The 2,005-nt window shown below is 51.1% G+C and overlaps 1 protein-coding gene across 1 annotated transcript in view; it reads left to right on the top strand.

Annotated features, from left to right (window-relative positions):
• The first annotated feature begins 17 nt into the window (after positions 1-17).
• The window catches only part of CDK5RAP1 (CDK5 regulatory subunit associated protein 1), a 6,478-nt gene continuing 4,490 nt past the window's right edge, over positions 18-2,005 (top strand). Inside the window, exons 1-4 of the mRNA XM_015647133.3 lie at positions 18-196; positions 799-902; positions 1,358-1,392; positions 1,805-1,976. Of these exons, the coding sequence (XP_015502619.1) occupies positions 825-902; positions 1,358-1,392; positions 1,805-1,976 (285 nt within the window). The 5' untranslated portion in view covers positions 18-196; positions 799-824. The remainder of the gene's footprint in view (positions 197-798; positions 903-1,357; positions 1,393-1,804; positions 1,977-2,005) is intronic.

Raw genomic sequence — 2,005 nt, forward strand, 5'->3', positions numbered from 1 at the left:
CCGCCTCGGGCCGCCCCCCGCTCCGGGGCCGTCCGCAGAGCGCGCTGCGGGCCGGGACAGCGGCCTCTGGGGAGCGGCGTCTCGCTGCCCGCGGGGCCCGACCTGCGGCACTTCCTGCGGGCAGCTGCTGCGGGGCAGTCGGGGCCGTCACCGGAGCTGCCGCCTGAGCCGGGCTCTACTCCAGGGGTCCCGAAAGGTCTGTGGGTCTTCGGGGCAGGAGCTGTTTGGCTCAGCAGAACCCCGCTGCTGTAGCCTTTCTGCCGCGTCAGGGACAGCCGTAAGGCCGGTGCAGACAGTGGTGCTCCACAGCTGGAGCAGAGTGGGGGAAATGGGTTGTTTGGGAGTTTTGGGGGCCCTGAGCGGGTTTTGACGCTGAAAGGAGTTTAGTCCTTGGCTGCAAAGTCGTGTGTGTTCTTCCACCATGGAGTTGAGCAGAGAGCAGATTGCTCTGGTACCTACCCGCAGTGTGTGCTGGGCTGTCAGTGGGGCTGTGGCAGCCCCTGTGGGGCTGTGGTGCCATGGCAGGGATGGTTTTCATGGCCATGAGTGTTGTATCTCGTAAGGACTCAGCTGCTGCTGCTGTGCAGTCATGGCCCAGCCCTGCTGTGCTGCAGAGCACACAAGTTTCTCGGAGTCTGTCCTTTGGTTTATCCTCTGTGGGCTGCAGGTTCAGGCAGCTTTTGTGCTGCTTCCCTGACTCCAGTGGTGGGATTGAAGGCTTCTTCCCATAGAGCAGGGGATAGGCAGGTTGTGGATGGGAGCTGAGCAGGCTCCTGTGTAACACACCCTTTGTTGCAGTGTACCTGGAGACCTACGGCTGCCAGATGAATGTCAGTGACACTGAGATCGCCTGGGCCATCCTGCAGAAGAATGGCTATGCCAGGACAAAGGAGCTGGATGAGGTAAGGAAGCACCTTGGCAGCTCTCCTGGAACACAACCCTCATGCCCTGGCTGTGCCTGCAAGTCCCAGCTTTTCTCTGGAGTGGAACCCTGTGAGATGTTATGAGTTTTGCGGTCTGAGTTCTGTGCAGTGAAGGAAACGACTTAACAAGTGCAGTAGAAAGCTGTGGGTTGTCTTTTTTCTTAAACTACTGGGCTCAGTTGGAGAGGGATTGGACACAGCGGGATCCTCCTGTCTCATCTTTGAGGTTACTTCTACCATTTAGTGAAGACTCTGCTTGTCTTCTGTTTCTTTCTTGAAACTCTGTTTATTGAAACCTGCCGTGTACTCAGACAGGTCTTTTTCCCTGAGTTAAGTGAGTTTTATAGTCTACATTTTCAGGTTTCCTGGGCAGGATATGAGAACTTACTGTTTGGCTTTTACAGATTCTTCTCTTTTTGTTGCTTTTGATTTAGGCAGATGTGGTTCTTCTTGTCACCTGTTCCGTGAGGTAAGGAAATATTTGTCACTGGTTTGGGACAGTTTTTAAGGAATTACCATTTGAAAACAAGGCAGTAAAGGTGTTGCATGAGGGAGTGTGCAGGTGTGAAAATGGCTGTTTAGTTGAGAGTAAGGCTGGATATTAATTAATTTACAATATTAATTGGGATATGAATGGCTTATCTGGGTAGTGAAAAGTTCTTTGGTAGTGTAAGTTCTGTATATATGCCATTGGCAGTGAGAGACCCACACAATTAATGATTTTATTTTTAAATATTCTGTCTTCTCTTGAAGTGATTCTCTAGTACAGTGTCTGTACTTTCAAAAATGTGAGAAATGTGTTTGGGAGCAACTTGATATAAAGGGAATATGCTTGGTTTTTATGAATGCAGAAGACACCAAATGCTCATTGTCACTTGCAGGGTACCTTGTACTGTGGCCAAGGCAGTTTTTCTCCCCAAGAGCTTAGTCCCTGTGGTCTTTCTGCAGTGGAGATGCTCTCAGGCAAGCAAAGTGATAGCAGATAAGATAAAGTCAAGACATAATCCCCCCACCACAAACGGCACTTTCAGGTGCCATTGGATTCCCTGCCTGTAGCTGAATTCTCCTCACAAAGGGCTTGG

Source organism: Parus major, chromosome 20, assembly GCF_001522545.3.
Source record: "Parus major isolate Abel chromosome 20, Parus_major1.1, whole genome shotgun sequence".
Taxonomy (NCBI): Eukaryota; Metazoa; Chordata; class Aves; order Passeriformes; family Paridae; genus Parus; species Parus major.